The sequence below is a fragment of the Vipera ursinii genome (genome assembly GCF_947247035.1).
Source record: "Vipera ursinii genome assembly, chromosome: 10".
NCBI lineage: Eukaryota > Metazoa > Chordata > Lepidosauria > Squamata > Viperidae > Vipera > Vipera ursinii.
Window position 1 is genome coordinate 7,184,740 of NC_139520.1, and position 20,457 is coordinate 7,205,196.

Consider the following 20,457-nt stretch of genomic DNA (forward strand, 5'->3'; position numbering starts at 1 on the left):
TCGGGAGATCTTTGCACATTTTTCTCTCTAATCCTCTTTCCTGCAACCTTTGGGGACGCTCTTCAAAGAAACCAGTGCCACTTCAGTGTGTCTCATGAATCAATTTGGCCTTGTTGGTATTGCCTTCTAAAAAGTGGGAATTGCCTTAAGACGTTAATTGGGGTTCTGCATTTTTCATTCATCCAAGTCAGGGGTCTTCAAACCTGGCGCTTTTATGACTTGTGGACTTCAACTCCCAGAATTCCTCAGCCAGCCTCATGCTGGCTGACGAATGCTGGGAGTTGAAGTCCACAAGTCATAAAAGGGCCAGGTTTGAAGACCCCTGATCCAAGTCCATACTGAATTGACCTGGTTGCCTTTTAGTGTTGTTGAGTGAAGCTGAATAGGGGTGCACTCTCTACAATGCTTTTTTTTTTACTTGGTCTCTTTTGGTTTGAATCATCATTGGGGTGGTAGCATCTCTCCCCCGCCCACCCTACAAACTCACTGGTCACCTTTACAACCATTTCATTTCAAAGTGAGTGGCATGCAATGCGAACGCATGCTTCCCATCCAGGCATGCTGCTACAACTTTACAAGGCTAAAAAAAATGACAGAAAGAGAGAGAGGAAGAAAGAAGGAAGGAAGGAAGGAAGGAAGGAAGGAAGGAAGGAAGGAAGGAAGGAAGGAAGGAAAAAATAAAGTTAGCATTTTAAGGTTATCTAAAGAAATAAAGCAAAAACTCACATCTGGAGCAGCACAAACACAGACCGATTACAAACTAAATTGTGCTATATATCCGTATATACCTATATATATTCCTATCTATATATAGATATATATGTGGGTGGGCGCAGGTGCGGGTGTGGGTGTACGTAGATTAAGTAAGAATGGCACTGATTCAAAGGAATTGGGACTTCTATCTTGGTTTCTTTACGTCCACAGTGAAAGTATAGAAATATAGGCCTGCCTGGTTGGTGGGGGCAACTTGTGTCACTTTGTCAATGGAGTTGACTTTCACCTCATCCAATTCCCCACACATGTTCACATACGCCTCTATCTTTCCTTTCCCCCCCCCAACATCCTCCAAGTGGGTTTTGAATGTAGAAAAATCGATTGGAAACCAGCCTGGTCCACCCTGAGGGGTTTTAGGGGCACCAGAAAAGACCCCCTCTTGCATCTTGGTCAGAAGTGTAGAAGTTCCCTCTTCTAAGTTCTTGAGGGGAAAAAAGGCGACCACTCTTCCTTTTTTAAGACTCTTCTTCTGCAGTCGAAACCATCAGACGCATGGCAACAGGCAGGTGATCCGTGAGTCCTGCCAGCTGGGTGATAAAACTGAATTCTTCTACTTCCTGCAGAGGGAATGACAAAAGGAATGTTTTTGTTGTTGTTGTTGTTGTTTTTAGAAAGACCAAGCCTAGGACTTCGGCGGCTCTGAGACTCCCTTCTGTTGAGTCTAACAAGCCATTTCATGACGTCTGGTTGACAGTGAAACCTCTTCCTACAAATCAGCTTGATCATTATTTGACGCACAAGGCAATTTTTTTTTTAAAAAAAATCGATGCTGCAAGCCATGGGTCTTCAACCTTGGCCCTTTTATGACTTGTGGACTTCAAGTCCCAGAATTCCTCAGCCAGGCACGCGTGCCTGGCTGAGGAATTCTGGGAGTTGAAGTCCACAAGTCATAAAAGGGCCAAGGTTGAAGACCCCTGCTGCAAGCTGTCAAAAGTTGTGAAATAATAGAAATTAGCCATGTCAACACTGGCCACACAGGTGAATTTATTGAAGCCTGGCATTCTACCAAAGGAGCAATTAACAAGCGTATTGATTTAGAACCAGCATATGAATACCTAAGAAGCCAGACCGTTTGAACGACCAGTCAACAAAGGAACCAATCAGCTGCTCAGAATTTAAATATAGCTCCAACTGAACAACCAATCACATGACCAGCTGACCACACTGGCACACAAAAGACAGGTAGGTATAAGCGAAAGAGGAACAGAACAAGAAAATCCTGCTGATGATGTAACCTAGTCTGGTAACGAAACGTCCGGAAACTAAATTGAAACAAAGCTGGCAAACCAGGGCCAAAATGTCAAGGAGTTTAATTATAGTGGATTTAGAAGAGAACGTGTGTAACTCAGGGTCAAAGGGTGGGTGGTCTCTGAGCTTGGTGGTTTTCTTACAGACAGTTCATTACCAAAGTAAGTAATACCATCAGTGCTAGAAGGGAGTGGGGTTTACTGGGGGAGGAGGAGGAGGAGGAGGAGGAGGAGGAGGAGGAGGAGGAGGAGGAGGAGGAGGAGGAGGAGGAGGAGGAGGAGGAGAGTCGTGGGATCAATGGTGCTGTCTCAACTAGGTTGTTTTCTTGATAACCAACTAGGTAACATCATTTTATTTATTTATTTATTTTTATTACATTTATATCCCGCCCTTCTCTGAAGACTCAGGGCGGCTTACAAGCTTAGCAGTGGTAGAAGGAGCTACCAACTCAGACAAGCATTTTTGTAAAAAAATTTTTTTGCTTTATCATAAAAGATAAAATACAAAAGAGAAGAGACTAGACAGCCATTTCCCTGAAATGGTATAAGATTTCCTGCCTGAGCAGGGGGTTGGACTAGATGACCTCCAAGGTCCCTTCCAACTTCTTCTTCTTCTTCTTCTTCTTCTTCTTCTTCTTCTTCTTCTTCTTCTTCTTCTTCTTCTTCTTCTTCTTCTTCTTCTTCTTCTTCTTCTTCTTCTTCTTCTTCTTCTTATTATTATTATTATTATTATTACAGAAAAGTCAGACAATCAAACATTAAATTGCAGCCCACTCCCACCAACACTGTTCAGGGCAAGCTTTTGAAGAGAGCAAACCATTGTCCTTTCCTGCACTGTTGATGTTACCCAGCTGGGTAATGAGATGCACGCAAGAAAACAGCCAAGGTCAGAGAGTGCCCAGGACCCTACATTGCATTTGCCTTCCAAACAAAAAGCTCCCAAGGCCCACAAATATAAGTCCCACTTCATCGGCACCACAGTCTAGTGATGTAGTGAGGGTGGGGTTTGTCTGAAGGAAGGAAAAATAGAACGAAGCAAATATAACATCAATTAGCTTTCTTTGTACATAAGTACGTGGATGCTGTCCAAACTGTTCGCATTCATATTTGTCCCTAGATTCTGGAATTCAGAATATGTTATATATGCCTGTTTTACAGCAATCTAGTCACACACATGCAGACACACAAATGTACACATACTCGTAATGTACACTTAAATGTATCGCTCTTCTCAAAATTTGCTCTTCTGCACAGATTCCCATTATTCTTGTTGTTAGCCCACATCTGCACGAGAATAAACCCTAACAGATAATTAAATTTAGATCTTTCCTTGAATTCAGGGCACATCATGCCATTTCCCTCAGTTTGGAAAGATCAAGTTCTCCTTTCATTCACCCCTTCCAGTTATATTACTGAGCCATTAGGATGCAAATTTCTTACTTGGTATTCCTGGTGGGAAAGCCCTTTTCCTTAACAGGGGACCTGAAATTTTAGCTTTCAATTTCATTAAAAATAGCTTACCGTTTTCCACTCCAGGTAGAGTCCTTCCTTGCTGTAAAGCAGGTAGTCAATCCTCCGTCCATTGCCTTTCAGAGCCCCCTTCCTCCCTTTCTGACTTGAGGCCTGGCTCTTACTGGTGGGAAAGACGAGGAAGGCTTTCCGACCGTCTTCACTTTCCATCGTCCTGATTTGCAAAGACACACGGGAGGTTTTAGCGCAGGTCACTTCCACCACAGTTTTGCTCATAAATGCAAATAGCTTCCCATTACATGGAGGGGCAAGAAGCTTTCAAGAAGGGGAATGAAATCACTCATTGGTTGGGAAGGATGTTCATGCATCAACCCTTGTTTGGGCAAAGCCACAATAGAATCATAGAATCAGTCACAGAATCACAGAATCAGTCACAGAGTCATAGGTTATGGAATCATAGGTTCAGTCATAGAATTATAGAATCAGAATCAATCACAGAATCACAGAATTATAAAATCATAGACTCAATGACAGAACCATAGGTTATAGAATCATGGAATCAGTCATAGAATCATAGAATCAGTCACAGAGTCATAGGTTATAGAATCAGAATCAATCATAAAATCAGTCATAGAATTATAGAATCATAGAATCAATGACAGAACCATAGGTTATAGAATCATGGAATCAGTCATAGAATCACAGAATCAATCATAGAATCAGTCATAGAATTAGAGAATCACAGAATCAGAATCATAGACTCAAAAAACAGAGAGCTGGAAGGGACTTTGGAGATCTTCTAGTCCAACCCCCTGCTTCAGGCAGGAGATTTTATACCATCCCAGTCAAATGATTGTCTAGTCTATTTCTGAAAATGTCCAGGAGGCAAGCTATTCTATAGAATTAGAATTAGAATTAGAATAGAATAGAATAGAATAGAATAGAATAGAATAGAATAGAATAGAATAGAATAGAATAGAATAGAATAGAATAGAATAGAATAGAATAGAATCTGGAAGGGACCTTGGAGGTCTTCTAGTCCAGCCCAAGCAGGAGAACCTATACCATCTCAGACTAGTGACTGTCCAGTCTCTTCTTAAAAACCTCCAGTGATGGAGCGCCCACAATTTCTGGAGGCAATTGTTCCACTGGTTAATTATCCTCACTGTTAGGAAGTTTCTCCTTAATTCCAGGTTGCTTCTCTCTTTGATTAGTTTCCAATCATTGTTTCTCATCCTTCCCTCTGATGCTCTGGTGAACAACCTGGCTCCTTCTGCCTTGTGGCAGCCGCTCAGATACTGGAACACTGCTATCCTGCCTCCCCTGTTTCTTCTTTTCTTTAGACTAGCCAAACCCAAGTCCTGCAGCCGTTCTTCGTATATTTTAGTCTTTGATCATCTTAGGTGCTCTTCTCTGAACTTTTTCCAAAGTCTCAACATTGTATTTGTAGTATGGTGACCAAAATTGGTTGCAGTATTCCAGGTGTGGTCTGACTAGGGTTTTATATTGATTGATTTATTGTTTTTCACTGTTAGAAAATTTCTCCTTATTACTAGGTTGGATTTCTCTTTAATGTTCTTACTCCTTGTCCTGCCCTCTGGTGCTTTGGAGAACAAGTCAACTTCTCTGTGAGAGCCCCTCAAGTATTGGAAGACAGTTATCATGTCCCCTCCCAATCTTCCTCTTTGTTAAAGCTAAATACACCTAGCTCCCTTAACCATCATAAGATGAAGCCCCCAGGCCCTTTGTTCCTTTTCTCTGCACTCTTTCTAGGGTGCACCATCTTTTTTGTGTCGTAGCAAACAGCTGCATTTTCAATAGCTGTAGCTTTTACAGTATTACTGTTGCAGCAGCTACACTTTTGTCAATGCTCCCTGCTATATTGGAGGGTCAGGGGCAGAGAAGGGAGCAGGCAATCTCTTTTTTTTTTTTTGAGCTGGGGGAAACACACTGGAATAAAGAAGATGCTACTTGCTGGTCCTTGACAGCAGCCCAGTTTTCCATTTTTCCATCAATTTAAACAAAACAAAATTGAAAGGAAGACTCTAGGGGCATGTAGAGGTCACTTTGCCTGGTTGTAGCATGGATAGCTAACACTGGATAGGCTAGCTGCTCTATCTTCAAGGAAAATGGAGCTGCGAAATAGGAAGCTATGTGAATTGATTTTTTTTAAAAATGAAATAAGTAGATGGTTCACTGCTAGTCTACTTGACCTAATAACTTGCCCAAGTAACAAGCAAGACTGTTAGTTGACCAATCTCATTCTATACGAACTTGGGAGCCCTAATTTGCAGTATGGTGAATACACACAGGCACAGACACAGACAGAGAGACACACGAAGTCTGATGCCTAGTTATCCATTAATTTTAATAAATACGATCCTGGCGTCATTAGGATTATAGTCAACCATATATTTAGTGGGTGTCCTTTTTGAGTGTCATTGCCATTTCATTCTTTCCTATATAGAATCATGTCCTACATCGTTCTAATCAACTTCAAGTCACTTAATCCTAAAGGATCTAATTGAACGTGCTTTGTTTCCACTTCGATGATTTCAAATTACACTTCTCACCTTGCAAATTCCCACTGCATGCGTCCTTGTAAAATAAGAAACTTTTATTGTAATACAGGCACCCTCAGGGATGGGATTTCCTGATAGCTTTTGTTTGACCACAGCTTTCTTTTCAAAGCTCCCTGTGGAAGTTTGACATTTTTCTTCCATGTTTAGGGGACAGTCTTCCGCTGAGAAGAGATTATCACTTGCTTAGAATTACTACTCTCTTCAAGGCTACTGTAGAATAGGAAACGTGGTACTTTTAACAAGATCTTAATGTAGCCTGGACCCTAAAAATTACCAATCCCTCACAGGTATAACACACTTGCTGTCCAAACGGGCCCAAAGAGAGGAACAATCATCAAAACTCTTTCTCCTCCAAAATATAGATATTGAAATAAAAACCCGATGATACAATTGAAAATCATGTAGGTTAAAGCCACCATCATAGTCAGGTAACCTCAGTTTGGCCAAAGAAATCGAACAGAACATAGAATAACAGGTTTGGAAGAGACCTTGAGCAGGAGACCTCCAGCCATTCCTGACAAATGTTTGTCCAATCTCCAAGACCTGGAGACTAAAACATACGACAAACTGCTGCAGGACTTGGGTCTGGCTAGTCTAAACGAAAGAAGGAATAGGGGTGACATGATAGCAGTGTTCCAGTGTTTGAGGGGCTGCCACAGAGAAGAGGGGGGGGGGTGTCAAACTATTCTCCAAAGCACCAGAAGGCAAGACGAGAAACAATGGTTGGAAACTGATCAAAGAGAGAAGCAATCTGGAGTTAAGGAGAAACTTCCTGACAGTGAGGACAATCAACCAGTGGAACAGAAGTTGCCTCCAGAAATCGTGGGCGCTCCCATCACTGGAGATTTTTAAGAAGAGACTGGACAGTCACATGTCTGAGATGGTATATAGGTCCTCCTGCTTGATCAGAGGGCTGGATTAGAAGACCTCCAAGGTCCCTTCCAGCTCTATTCTATTCTATTCTTCTTGAAAACTTCCAGGGATAAGATAGATGATAAGAGATAAGATAAGGGCCTTCTGTGTGGTGTCTCCCTCTCTGGAACATCATTCCCTCAGAGATTAGACTGGTCCCCACTTTAGCACTCTTCCAGAAGGCACTGAAGACTTGGTTCTGCCAGCGGGCCTGGGGAGCACAGCAGATGGCTAATTTAACGTGGGGGTGGGGTGGGTGGGGAGTTATTATATGTTTTTATTATTTTTCCTCGTTATTTTATTTTGATAGGGTGTTTTGCTATTGATGTAAGCCACCTTGAGTTGCCGTGTGCGAGTAGGCAGCAATACAAATTGTCTAAATAAAATAATAAATAGATGAAATGAGATAGGATAGGATAGGATAGGATAGGATAGGATAGGATAGGATAGGATAGGATAGGATAGGATAGGATAGGATAGGATAGGATGATTAGCCCGATGTACTGTATATGAAAAAATCCATTAATTCATCTAATAGGACTTTAAATAGCTTTCTTAAGATATACATTAATCTTACTGTAACATTCATTTTAATAACATTAATTGAAGTTTTAACAGTGGAATTATAGCTAGTGTCTAATGGAAGAATCCAATGGTTCAAGAGCCAACGTGAAGATTTAAATAGACAAGGGACATCCTTGTAACTGGACAGGTTGAAAGAAATATGCATTTGTAAAGAAAGGTAAAGGTTCCCCCGCACATGCGTGCTAGTCGTTTCTGACTCTAGGGGCCGGTGCTCATCTCTGTTTCAAAGCCAAAGCTTGTCCAAGGACGTCTCCGTGGTCATGTGGCCGACATCACTAGACGCCAAAGGCGCACGGAATGCTGTTACCTTCCCATCGTAGTGGTCCCTATTTTTCTACTTGCATTTTTACGTGCTTTCGAACTGCTAGGTTGGCAGAAGCTGGGATGAGTAACAGGCGCTCCCTCTGCTACACGGCACTCGGGATTCGACCCGCCAAACTGCCGACCTTCTGATCGACAAGCTCAGCATCCTAACCCACTGAGCCACCGCGTCCCTATCCATTTGTAGCCACTCCTATTTCAACTTATACTGAATTTGTCTAAAGCCTCCAGCCACTTGCCAACCACACACAAGCAATTTGCCATACCATCTTTCAGGCCTGAGTTTTGAAGCATCTCCTCTCTAAGTTGTTTGAGTTTCCCCCAAAAGGTCTGGTGGCTCTTTCTTATCTCCTTAGCCCTACATCAAATGAATGAACTTGCACTACATTCAAAATTTGGGTTTTTCTTCACATAAAGACTTTAATACCTAGGCTTTTATTGGATTCACTAAGTCAGGGCAGAGAATTCTTAGGGTTAGAGGTTACTTTGAAATTCCTATTCAGTCTTACACTGCTTGTAAATCTCCTCCTCCTCCTCCTCCTGCCATGTGATACACTAGAAAGGGAGTCAGTTATAAATGTTTTTCAAATAAATACATAACATGGGGAGAAAAAGAAGAAGAAAATAAAGCAGATAACGTGCCCACTAGTCAGAAACTGACTATTCAGAAGGAGAAGTATGACCAGCTCTCAAATACAGGCAACCCTTGATTTACAATTATAATGTAACCTGCCAAATTACAGTTGTAAAAGACCCAAAAGTTGTAATAAGACCCATTTTATGTAATAAGACTGGCCAGATTTTACGATGTTTTTTTGCAATGTTTGCTAAGCAAAAATAGCACAAAAGAAAAAGTGTGTGGTTATCTGGTGACCAATTTAATGAGCGTCACAACTTTACAACCATCATTCTGGAACCAATTACAGTTGTTATTTGAGGACTGCCCATACAGGGGATACGAATGAAAAGACAGGATTGCAATAAAGGAGGGCCGAAATCAAAAGAGGCGACTGGAACAATAACCGTCTGAGATTTGCAGACTATACAAACCTCAGGTGAAAATAAAAAATGAGAAGAAACTTCTAAAGAACGTAAGAAGGAGAACGTAAAAACCTCAAAAGGAAGGTACAAGTCAATTGGCATGCTAATGAACTGACAGCTGAGAGAGAGGGCGATTGAGCATTCTGTTTTCTCAGATTCAAGAACAGAAAAAGGGGTACAATGTGCTAGAGAAGAAATGCTACACTCGAGGGAGAAAAATGTTGGAAAAGTAGACAAGATGAAGAAGGACAAGGAGAGTTCAGGGACAACAAGAGATCGGAATAGTTCAAGCGGAACTCTTTCCGGTCCTACAACAAAGCTCTTAAAACTGGATATTTCATAAGAGAGAGAGAGAGAAAGCCCTTTGAATGGAAGATTTGGAGATTGCCACTACGAATTCAGTGGCCCAAAAGGATAGATAGATAGATAGAGATATAGAGCTATCTTTCTCTGTATCTGTCTCTATCTCTGTATATCTGTCTCTATTTATATCTATATCTATCTCTGTGTCTGTCTGTCTGTCTGTCTGTCTGTCTGTCTGTCTATCTATCTATCTATCTATCTATCTATCTATCTATCTATCTATCTATCTATCTATCTATCTATCTATTATCTATCTATCTATCTATCTATCTATCTTTCTCTATCATCTATCTATCTATCTATCTAATCTATCATCTATCATCTATCTCTATCATCTATCTATCTATCTCTATCTATCTATCATCTATCTTTCTCTGTCATCTATCTATCTATCTATCTATCTATCTATCTATCTATCTATCTATCTATCTATCTATCTATCTATCTATCTATCTATCTATCTCTATTCTCTATCTATCTATCTATCTATCTATCTATCTATCTATCATCTATCTATCTATATCTATCATTCTTCAGCTGCTAAGCCATATTTGAGTTCGCAACCCTTCTCTTCTTGTCTTCTATCTTTCCCAACATCAGGATCTTTTCCAAGGAATCCCCCTCCTCTTTTCTCTCTCCCTCTCCCTCCCTCCCCCTCATCTTTGATGTGAATAAGAGCAACTACCACACCCCTGCCTGAAATGATTATGGCTGACAAGGCAGAAGGAACTGGAGAATGGTTAAATAATGAGAGAAGGACAAGGGAAAAAAATCTTTTAAGAAAAGTTATGGGTTTTACTGGAGGCAACAAGAGCTGGTGGGCATTTGTCTATGTCAGGGGTGTCAAACTGCCAGCCCACAGGCCGGATGCATCATGACAAAACCATGCCCACCCCATTGCTGGCAATGGAAAAAAAGTCACGATACGTCGCAGCACATCACATGACGTTGCGAGTTTGACACCCCTGGTCTATGTGGTCATCAAGTATCAGAGCTAACTTGATGGCATCTGCCTTAGATGGGCTAAAGCAGCGTTTCCCAACCTTAGGAACTTGAAGATGCGTGGACTTCAACTCCCAGAATTCCCCAGCCAGCATAGCTGGCTGGGGAATTCTGGGAGTTGAAGTCCACGCATCTTCAAGTTCCTAAGGTTGGGAAACGCTGGGCTAAAGTGCTACCAGTTGGATACATGCATGTAGTTTTAAAGGGCTGAAATGATTCACAGCCTAGTGAAGACGCAGAGTTGATGATAAGATTATTCCTGAAGAAATATGCTTGACAGAAGAATTGTTGTTAGCCAAATGATCAATTAGACTACACTCTGAAAAATGAGACAGATCCCCCACCTCTTAGAAGCAAACCTCCATAACATTTGAAAGTGTGCGGCTCCTTTTCTAGAAAATTAGAAATACATGGAAATAATTGCTGCCATTTATTCCTATTACTCATCCGTTATCATGTAAATGTAAAATCTCCTCTTAACGTGTTCTGACGTTTATGTCCAGAGGCCTAATATATTAATGCCTGCTTGCCATTTCTGGTTAATTTAAGTTTTGTGGAATCAATAATTTGCAATGGTTCAGAGATGGGTATTTCTAATTGCCCAGTAGGAACTTTATTTTGATACAAAGAGGGTTCAGCCCTAAACCGTGGTCTAATTTATTGCCTTCAGTAATACTCTTGACAGACCACTCTTCCGTCTACTCAGAGGGGGGCATGAAAGAATTGAAATTTTCATTGCTTGAGTCAATGAATAATTTTGGTTTTGATGGAACTGACCTCTCTTGGAAGACCAGCCAATTATGGACACTTCATAATGGGAAATTAAATAAAAAGCTGAGAAATAGATGGAGTTATGCTTATTGTAGGAATTTGCCCTGCAGGATATCTTTTATCAGAAGACATTTTCTAAACCCCAACTTTTTAAGCGCTCTTATATGTTGCAATCATTTCTCTATCATCTCTCTTTGTCTTTCTCCTACAATTTATATGTGCAGAAGAAGGACAGGCAGAACCTGGGGCGGAGTCAAGAGAGTAATCAGCCTGGAGTCATTATGTTCCCATAAATGGTCCAAGTCCAGCCCCTCTTAAATTCTGTTGACTCTTGTCTAGCGCCAATTTAGTGCCGACCATTAGTTGACTAGATTCTTGTGTATAGGCATAAGCAATAAGTTAAACTGAATTGTGGTGCTGATTATTCATGCCTGAGAATACATGAGTTAGGCTGTGGTGCTCAGCCACTACACTATGCTACTTAACTCTTATCTTGTGGCTCTCTAGATGTGTAGATCTTCACCAGGAATTCTCAGCAAGCTCTCACCCCCATTTGGGGACCATATATTTGAGGACCCCTAGATATTCATAGTAGGGAAATATCATAACAATTGACAATTGTTACAAGAAATAGCATAACAATTGACAGTCGATCACCTTGCATTTTGTGAGATAATTGTAGGAAAGGGATACCTAGCTTAATTCTATCTTCAGTAGCAAGATTAGCCACTGATCAGTTGGACTTCTGACTGCTTCGTTGATTTTTGTATTGTTTGACGCCAAGGATAAAATAGGTCCCATTCTCCTAGGCCAGAGGTAGGCAACCTTGGCTCTTTTATGACTTGTGGACTTCAACTCCCAGAATTCCTGAGCCAGCTGGTTCAGGAATTCTGGGAGTTGAAGTCCACAAGTCATAAAAGAGCCAAGGTTGCCTGTCCCTGGCCTAGGCAGAAGTTAATCAGAGGCTAAGTACATTTCATGTATTCTATCTCCCATCAAGCTCACATTGACCAATTCACCCAACATCTTAATCAGATCTGATTCTCCTACTTTTCATTCCATTTTAAATTTTTATCCTTTACTTTCAATTTGTTTCCTTGTAAGGATTGAATACGTTCACTTTGGAAGCACTAGTTTTGGGACCATTAATAAAATAGATAAAGATGAAAGGGACAGGAATAGGTTGGGTAGACAATTGTGCTTTTCAAAGAATAGAATCATAGTATCATAGGGCTGGAAGGGACCTCAGAGGTCTTCTAGTCCATCCCCCCTGCCCTAGGCAGGACTCCTTATTCCACCCTGGACAAATGGTTGTCCAATCTTTTCTTGAAAACCTCCAGAATGGAGCATCCACAACTCCAGGAGGCAAGCTATTCCGTTGATTAATTGTTCTCACTTCAGGAAACTTTGTACAAATTTGCATGCAATAGAAGGGCATTATAAAGGATTTATAAGGCTTGATAAAGTATTAGTACCGCTTTATAAAGCCTTAGTAAGACCACACCTGGAATACTGCATCCGGTTTTGGTCACCACATGACAAAAAAAATCTGTTGAGACTTTGGAAACAGGAAAAAAGCAACTTAAGATGATTAAAGGCCTGGAGACTAAAACATATGCAAAACGGTTGCAAGAACTGGGTATGGCCAGTCTAGAGAAAAGAAGGACTCGGGGTGACATGATAGCAATATTCCAATATTTGAGAGGCTGCCACAAGGAGGAGGCGGTCAACTTATTTTCCAAAGCACCAGAGGGCAGGACAAGAAACAGTGGATGGAAACTAATCATGGAGAGCAGCAGTGCTTTTTTTGTAAAAGAAAAAGGTGCCGGAACTCACACATGTCATACAACCCGCCTTGCCTACCCTACAAGGTTCCATCCAAAAAAGGTGCCGGAACTCCGTTCTGAGCGTTCTATGAGAAAAAAAAGCCCTGGAGAGCAGCAACCTGGAATTAAGGAGAAACTTCCTAACAGTGAGGACAATTAACCAGTGGAACAGCTTTCTTTCAGAAGTTGTGTGTGCTTCATCCCTAGAGGTTTCATCCCTTGAAGAGGCTGGATAGTCAACTTGTCTGAAACGGTATAGGTTCTCCTGCTTGAGTAAGGTGCTGGACTAGAAGACCTCCAAGGTCCCTTGCAGCTCTATTCTGATTCTGATTCTGAAATTAAAGCGATCAACAAGTTAAAGCATTTTAGCGTTTTCAATATGTTTGAGAAATAGCCTCTTTCACTCCTCGCCCTAACTATGGGGGTCCGCAGTGAGCAGAGCGAAGGACCTCATGTATCATAGGTTCATTGTGCAAATGATGCAATTAGGTAACATGTAATGACTTCCTAACACATGTGCTGCCATCCTGGTGTCATCACACGGCTTTTAACAGACTCTTATGGACCTAAACGTCGTCAAAGACTTCCTTAATCGTTAAAGCAATGATAGAGGCATGTACTCCAGAAGCAATGTTATTTATTGATCCTTTTTTTCTAAAGAAGTAGATGTAGAATTCTAGATGATTCTCAGTAACGTCTTTAAAACTGCAGCCTCCTTAACTTTATTAATAGGTTTTCTGAGGTTAGCGTCGGAGGGCTAACAGAACTCTAATTTACTGTGCTGTTTCCAGATGTAGCAGTGCCAGTATTAACTGGGTGATAAATTAGGTTTTTATGCCTTTGCCAATTTTTTTTTATTGAACAATTTCCGTATGGGTCTGTTTTAAGCCTAATCTAGTTGGCCCATGACATTAGCCATTTCAGAGATGTAATTATTTCTCTCTGTTTGTGCGTTTTAATGATGATAAAATGTCAGGGTTGCAAACTAATATGTCAGTTACTAAAGGCTTTCAAAATAAGGCTGAACTAAGATTCTGAATGACTAAGGGCAACGTCTACACCCAGTCTTTTGTGCCCACCAGATGTGGACCAAAGATGCTCCTGCTCCGTAAATGTAGTGTAAAGACCTTTCCCATTGGTGGGAAGTTTGGACTCCACCTCTCTCCCAGGATCTGGTCTCAAACCAGCTGTTAATGCTTCCACCATCTCCAGGAGAGAGACTCAACATCCTGTTTCCAGTATTTTTTGGTTAAAACAGGGGCACGATGCCCCAGTGGTTAAAGACACTGAGCTTGTCAGCTGGAAAGCTGACAGCTCAGGTTCGAGACCCAACCTCTGCGCATTGGGGTGAGTTCCCATCCCTTGCCTCAGCTCCTGCCCACCCAGCAGTTCAAAAGCATGCAAATGCAAATAGATAAATAGGTACCACTTAGATGGGAAGGTAACAGCATTCCCTGTGCTTCAGCATAGAGCCACGGTGGCCACATGGCCACAGAAATAAACTTCAGACGATGCTAGGAGAAGAGCACAACTCCCAGAATTGGACATGACTGGACAAGGGAAAATTTTGCCTTCTGGTTAAAACCTGGCTCCAGTTTCTCCTACTCTATCTGCAAAAAGCAATTGTTTGAAAAACACCCAGCTGCAAAATGGTCATATTGTGATCATTTTGCTTTACAAACTCACCACGGTTTTTATATCCGACAAAAGAATGGATGTGGACTGGGAAGTCTGGAGGAATCTCTCACTACTTTTCTTCCTGGTTGTTTTGTGTGTGCACAATTGGGTTTTTACAACAGTCTTTTTTTCCTGCATCACTTCCCTTCATATCAAGTTCTGGGTTTTGATTTTTTTAAATATTGTGGCAAAGCCCAGGCGAATGTACAGCATGTGTAAATACAATGACCAACCAATGCAGAAGGAGAAGCCGCAGTTAGTTGTGTTTCCTTTTTTCTGCTTTTCAAGTGTGTGTGTTTGTTTGTGTGTGGGGGGTGATTAATGTAGAGTAATTAAGAGTGTGACTAGGAACAAAGATGATTACAGATTGCTTTATGAAATGGGAGTGGAGTGGGGAATGGAAAAAGGCAATTTGTTGGGAAACTGCCAGCTAGTCTGAAATGGGGAGATCAAGTGTGGGTTTAGCTTAGAGTCCTTGCGCAGTTGCAAAAGGTATAAGCTTGATATTCACAAAACCTTATCTGGTCATTCCCAGGGTAAGGCAAGCACTCTGGGAAGATTCTTGTAACATAGGTGATAAACAATAAAGTTATTTACTTCAGCTAGTTATGATTGCTTGCACCTGACAAACTGGAGATACATGGACAGCCATTACCAAGGCCTGATCTTTTTATTCAGCTCTACAATTTTCACCTTTTGTCCTCTTTGTTTGGCTTATATTTTAAGACTTTTGAATAAGTAGCACATTCTAAGAATTTATTGCTTAAATTTGTGTCACCTTTCTTTGTTGTGTGGGACTTAAGTCCCACCATGCAAAGTAAATATATAACATTCAAAAATAAGCCAATAAAAGTATCTGTGAGATACTCCTTAAGTAACACCAGCTGCCTGCAATTAGTGCAGGTTCGCATCCCGCCAGGCTCAAGGTTGACTCAGCCTTCCATCCTTCCGAGGTAGGTAAAATGAGGACCCAGATTGTTGGGGGCAATTAAGCTGACTTAATAATGCCGCTTCGGGTGTGTGTGAAAGCCCTAATAAGCAGGCATATACATAGAATGAAGGCTACTGCTAAGCTTGTAAGCCGCCCTGAGTCCTCGGAGAAGGGCGGGATATAAATGCAATTAAAATAAATAAAAATAAAAAAATAAGTAAAATATCAACAAGTGAAGTGTTTAAGTTGGAGCAGCCCATTTATACTGGTGATAGGAATAAGATGGAAAGCAAAATAATACGTACTTCTGTAAGTTATCTGGAGTGCACACTTCTTCGTCATATAGTCCTTTCGGATCTAACAAGGTTCCTGAGAGAAAAAGAAATATAAATGCAGTAGTCTACTATTATTCCAAAGCAAAGGGACCATAAAAGTTTGAAATAGTTTGTGTCTGTATTTTAAACTATTTGGACTTCTTCAATTTTTCCAAGGTGATGGATGGATGGATATCACATTGGGCAACAATGTCTGTCTGACAGAAAGACAGAGTAATTTATTGTGGACATGTAGTAATTGACTTAATATGTTGTGGGAAGCACGCTATCGTGCAAAGTCTTCTTATGGTTTATTGAGGGGAGCACACTGTACCTTGCAATTATGATTGTTAATCCAGGTTTTAGGCTAAATAATGTTGTGCAAATCCTAGCCAAAGGCTTGACCGTATCTTTAATTTGGTATCTATTGGGAAGGCAGTATTTTTACTGGTATCCTTAAAAGTAGAGTCTGGTCTCCATGCCACTTTCTCCCACAGGCTTTATGGTGACCTTTTAATTTGCTCTTCAGTCTCCTGATCACCTAGGGGTGGTTGGTATCAGTTGTTTACAGTTGGCAATTTACTTACCTTGACTAAAACCAAAGCACAAGCTAGCAAAAATGGGAGATCTAGGCTCTTTAAGCAGGTTCCTCCTCCTATCTAATGGACACCTGTCCCACTTCTGAAACACAGCTTTCCATCTTACCAATTGCCCATGATTTGTCCTCCCCTGGACCTTGGCGGCATGGGTCCTTGTAGCGGATGAACAAGGAGTGCTGCTGTTCCAACTTGTCATCTGCAACCAGAAGGAAGACACTTGAAGGAGATCCATCACGTGTCAGAGAAAGTCATGGGAGAGAGGTAATGGAGCCAACATTTATGACAAAATTCCAGAAAAATGTGGACCTTTAAGGTACGTTGTGGGTGTTCCTGCACAAACCAGAAGGGCTTCAAAACAAAAAAAAAACTGATAGCAGGAAAAGACCTAGTGGGACTCCTGCTATCAATGCTGTAAACACTGACAGGTTTTTGCACTGACAATACAAGGGGCAGCCTTTTGCTTTAACTGTTTGGCTTTGAATCACTAAAGTGCGGGAGGAATTCAACCCGGATGTTTTTAAGAAGATAAGAAATAGCACGCTTCAAGGGAAGTGAAACTTTGTGTATCAAACTGGTGAATGTGATGCATGATGTGTAATGAAGGGAGGGAGATTCTGTAGGATATGATGTGTCAAGGGGAGGAGAATTCAGATTCTGGCATCCATCCATGAGTGCCGATGCTCCGTTCTGCTCATTATAGACTTTGTTAGAATAAATAATCACGCAGTGCTCTTTGTTGTGTCTTTTTAATCGGAACCATGTCATCTGCTTGAACAGGGGGCTGGACAAGAAGACCCCCAAGGTCCCTTCCAGCTCTATCCTGATTCTGAGTCTTTGAGTTTATTTGGGGTTTTTTTGGTTTTAATTAATTAATCATTTTAATTGCTATTTTATACTTAATATATTTTAATGTTTTTTAAAAGTTTTTGTTGGATGATGGACATGTCTTTATCTGAAGTTTATCTGTTTATTATCTATTTGAATTAATACTGTCCCCTTTACCCTTTCATAATTTTGTTTGCCAAAATCTTGATTAAGACTTTTGCTGTTCTTTTAGTTTTTTTAAAGTATTATTTTCCTCCTTATTTTACTCTATGTAATTTGTAAAACAGGTTAACTCACAAAAAAGTCTTTTTTTTTGACCTACTGTTTTCAAAGACCTCTTTCCAACTCACAAATTTATTATATTCCAAAGTGATTTAAAAAGCGAGGATTGGTAAATTTTGTATTCACAGCTATTCTAGCTGATAGACTATAAATAATCCTGTAAAAATTTATCAACGAGGATAAAAAAGACAATGCCAATGGCTGCTTAATATTTAGGTTTAGAATGCACTCTCCTTGCCTTGGTTGTTATTACAGTTTTTAAATGGTTTTTAATGATTGTGTTTGAATTGCTGGTTGTTTAAGTCTTGTATGTTATTTTAACCAAGGAAATGGAGTGGATGTGTGTACAGTATGTAACTTTTCACCTAAGCCTTCACGAACCCACACTTCATCACACTGCCCATTTTTTAATCTTTATTTTTTAAGGCTTTATAGATTTAATGATAATTTCCTTCTTGGATAACTATGAGCCACCCAGAGTTATTAAGAGCTGGGCAGTGTACAAGTTTAATAAATTATTACAATTATTATTAGACCCCGGGATTGAGTGTGTATACTTATCTCTCCAAGACAGGCTTTATCACAGAAGAGAAGGGGAAAGAAAATCCTTTAAGCAATTGCAAAGAGTCAACTGGTGCAGAATGCGGCCGCGCGAGTTGTAATGGGGGTTTCCCGATACTCCCATGTAACACCTCTACTCCGCGAGCTGCATTGGCTTCCGGTTGCCCTCCAGGTGAAATTCAAGGTGCTGGTTATCACCTATAAAGCCCTATATGGCCTGGGTCCGGGTTATTTGAGGGAACACCTGCTGCCGGCATCAAACGCCCTTCGCCCAGTGCGCTCCCACAGGGAGGGTCTGCTCAGGGTTCCGCCGGTGAGAGATTGCCGGCGGGTGACACCCAGGGATAGGGCCTTCTCGGTGGGAGCGCCTGCCCTCTGGAACCAGCTGCCGGTGGAGCTGAGGACTGCCCCCGACCTCCGATCATTCCGCCGGGGCCTGAAGACCTGGCTCTTTGAGCTCTCGGGCCCAGACTGAGGAGAAATTTTTAATTGGGGTTCTTTTTAATTGACTACAGGGTTAATTTAATATTTTTTAATTTGGTTCTTAATTTTTGTATTTTGGATTTTTAATTCCCTGTAAACCGCCCTGAGTCCTCAGGGAATAGGGCAGTATATAAATATAACTAAATAAATAAATAAATAAATAAATATTATGATTTATTGTTTTGCAGGACATGGGAGGGGATTGATTCCAATTTAACTTTGCAGAGCCTTGTCTAGTACTATAAAACATTACATTCTCATTTACCGTCCACTTCACCCTGAGCAAATGCAGGTAGCTAACAGCACCTCTTAATAATTTTTCCTTGGTAGGGACTGGAAAAAAGTTAGCATTCTTTCCTTGGTTTCTCTCAAGGGAATCCCGGAAGTAGCTTTTCCAGAAGTGCTAATGATGTCATTGATCATTGTCTACTGTCAAGGCAACACAATTCATAAATGGGAGGCTTTAGCAAAGGAGCTAAAAATATACTCGTGCAATGAAGGTAATGCCAATTGGATTGTCTAAAAAGGACTTGTATTTTGAACATATTCTTTTATCGGGGTGTGGGTGTGTGGGGGGGAGATCTAATGGCCTGCAGGTATCAATAAGTAGGGCAGGAAAATGGAACCTCTTAAAGCTACATGTCCCCTGTGTTATAAATGACAGAGTTAGTGGTCTGGGCCATAGGAAAGAGGGAAATCTCCTGTGTCCTGGGATGGGGTAAAACAAGAGCCCCTGAGGTCAGGAAAAGAAGTAACAGAGGAGTTATTGGAAGGCCTTCTTAACAAATGAACTATGAAGAACCTTGGATGTTGCTGAGTTCAATTGTTACATCCTAGGACATCTAGTTCTTCAAAGAACTAGATGTAGTTTTTTACAGAGGGCAGGCTGGAGTAATGGATGGAAGATTAGCAAGGAGAGATCCAACCTAGAGCTAAGGAAGAATTTTCTGACGGTGAGAACGGTTAATCAGTGGAATGGCTCACCTCTGGAAGTTGTGGATGCTCCCATCACTGGTGGGTTTTAAGAAGAGGCTGGATAGTCCTTTGTCCAGAGTAGTACAAGGTCTCCTGCCTTAGGCAGGGAATTGGACTAGAAGATCTCCAAGGTCCCTCTCAGCCCTATCATTCTATGTTCTAAGAATGCCCCACTGTTGACAAGTAATAAGACACTTTTGGCTTTTTGAGTTTCCTGGAACGGACCATTTTAGTTTCGTTTAACCCACAAACTGAGGTTCTGAGGAAAATTCCAACATGCCTTTAAAATGTTTCCTCAGCTGTTACATTAAAAGTTACAACTCAATGGAAACGTCTGAAAGGGGTCACATCCAATGCTCCCTGGGGTTCTGGGTGCATCAGTCGTTTTGAGTTCCAGATTAAAAAAAAAACACCCCTCACCTGATGAGCAATTGTCAAAGTTCAGGTCACCACAGACCACATCAAATGCCACCAGCTCCTCTGGATTGGCTGTACTGGAAGAGGAGGTAGATTTTCTGAAATCAGCCAGCCAATCCTGAAGCAGATCCAGTTGTTCACATCGAACAGTTGTGTCCTCTGTAAAAAGGACAAGGCAAGCCATTCAAATTTAATCATTAATTTTTAATTAAAAAGGTTATTTATTTATTTATTTATTTATTTATTTATTTATTTATTTATTACATTTTTATGCTGCCCATCCTCTACAAGGTGACTTTGGTTACCATTTCAGCAGCTAGTTAAATGTGGAAGGTTAACCACATTCCAGAAACCTAAATACTACATATAACAAACTTTTAGTAGTATACAGATTATCAATTTCCTGCAGAGACTTGATCCAAACTAATGGATGATCTCAAGCAACCCAGGCCTGCCCTCCTTATACACAAGACTTAAGACTTACCCAAATGATACTCTT

At 40.9% G+C, this 20,457-nt stretch overlaps 1 protein-coding gene across 1 annotated transcript in view; it reads right to left on the bottom strand.

Annotated features, from left to right (window-relative positions):
• Positions 1–1,229: 1,229 nt before the first annotated feature.
• Positions 1,230–20,457, bottom strand: part of SMPD3 (sphingomyelin phosphodiesterase 3) — a gene marked incomplete at both ends in the record, with an annotated part of 46,963 nt that continues 27,735 nt past the window's right edge. The window contains 5 exons of the mRNA XM_083370366.1: positions 1,230–1,331; positions 3,543–3,705; positions 15,808–15,871; positions 16,522–16,611; positions 19,962–20,117. Of these exons, the coding sequence (XP_083226492.1) occupies positions 1,230–1,331; positions 3,543–3,705; positions 15,808–15,871; positions 16,522–16,611; positions 19,962–20,117 (575 nt within the window). The remainder of the gene's footprint in view (positions 1,332–3,542; positions 3,706–15,807; positions 15,872–16,521; positions 16,612–19,961; positions 20,118–20,457) is intronic.